This window comes from Aphanomyces astaci, assembly GCF_000520075.1.
Source record: "Aphanomyces astaci strain APO3 unplaced genomic scaffold supercont1.168, whole genome shotgun sequence".
Classification (NCBI taxonomy): Eukaryota; Oomycota; class Saprolegniomycetes; order Saprolegniales; family Verrucalvaceae; genus Aphanomyces; species Aphanomyces astaci.
Window position 1 is genome coordinate 1 of NW_009798431.1, and position 1,564 is coordinate 1,564.

A 1,564-nucleotide genomic window follows, 5' to 3' on the forward strand; every position below is an offset into this window, starting at 1 on the left:
GAGAATAACTGAACGATGGCACATGTCACACTTTCTATCCAACGTATGTGTCACAATCCATTGCAGTCAGAACATAGTTAGCATAATTGTATGATGAAAACAATGCATGGATGCAGCTGAGACACGACAATACCATCGAATGTTTGTCGTACAAGGTACTCCAACGACTGTTCCTTGCGCTAAGTCCCATGATTCTGACACAAATACAACTTTCCATATAATCGACTCCAACGTATGCAAGTCTCATAGCATTTCATGGCCCACATTATTGAATCATGTCGACATTGCGCGCGCGGCTGGCCAAGGCAATTGCTGCCGCACACGCCCCGCCACACAACACCATCTTGGCGATCCAAAAGGCCGCCGCTGAATGCCATAGCCAGCATGTCCAACTCACGGTGCAGCTACGCGTTTTCGACATGGCCGATGCAAGGAAGAAGAACGGCGAAGTAAACGGCAAACGAGTGTATCTGATTGACGAAGAGTCCACTCCTGCCGACTGGGATGACATGCAGTCCCTCAGCGAGTACGATCGCAAGGAATTTTGCCTCAGCGTCATGGTGTTCTCCAGCCAAGAGGCCAAGATCTCCAATTGGAAGCGCGGCGACATTGTCAAGTTGGTAGTGAAAGATCTGAAACTCTACGACGGCAAACAATGCCAAGCTCTGTTCTTGGACGTCCAAAGCCACCGAACACAAATCACGATGACTATCGAACACAGCGATGGCCAAGAACACCCCGACGCAAACACAACGACGAAACAAAGCTATGAACAAGATTGCACGGACAACTCCCAGGACACTGCGAGCAACAGTAACTTTGATTGCCCTACTGACTACAACTCAATTAAGCTACGATAGGCTCTCAAGTGAACACTACCAACGACAAGGATATCGAACATGGTAAGTGTCGCTTCTCACATTCAGTACTACTGTATCTGGATGTGCACTGTGCCACTATAGGTATTCAAGTGAAGGTCGAGTTTCCCAAAGTCCTAGGGTGCGAACAAGGTATGTTGGCTCATGTGTATTGTCGGATTCTCAAGACTATATGTAGGCGTCAAAACGCCAAAGAAACGTTTGTCGTCAACGGATGCCAAGACATACCCGGCAACGAAGAAGCAAACTCAAGCCAAATAATGATTCACACTACTGGACATTACTTTTATATTCAAACAATACATTTCAAAAGCAATCATACCATTATGTACACATCACTTGGCTTGAATTTGCTTCTTCGTTGCCGACACGTCAAGCAACTCCGTGGGATAAACGTTAGGGCTCGAACAACCCACATTAACAAAAAATATAAAAGCAAAGTTACACTGATTTCACGTACTGTGAGTGAGAGTATGTCTATTTTTTGGTGGGTAAATGTATTTTTGATAGTTTGTCCCAAATAGTTAGGACAACTAACTGTCATACTTTGTCCCATGGGACAACTCAGGTACTTCGAAGTACATAGTGTTACAGTAATTTGTCCCACAAGTATTGTGGGACAAAGAACACCTCAGGTATTATTGGTCTAAGTACTCTATCATGGGTATGTGTAATTTTTGGTGGGT

At 44.9% G+C, this 1,564-nt stretch overlaps 1 protein-coding gene across 1 annotated transcript; it reads left to right on the forward strand.

Annotated features, from left to right (window-relative positions):
* Positions 1-275: 275 nt before the first annotated feature.
* On the forward strand, positions 276-1,139 carry H257_18476 (hypothetical protein; the record flags this gene model as incomplete). The annotated part of the gene is made up of 4 exons (XM_009847536.1): positions 276-813; positions 861-902; positions 963-1,010; positions 1,057-1,139. 4 exons carry the CDS (start codon positions 276-278, stop codon positions 1,137-1,139), a joined length of 711 nt encoding a protein of 236 aa, XP_009845838.1.
* Positions 1,140-1,564: the final 425 nt, after the last annotated feature.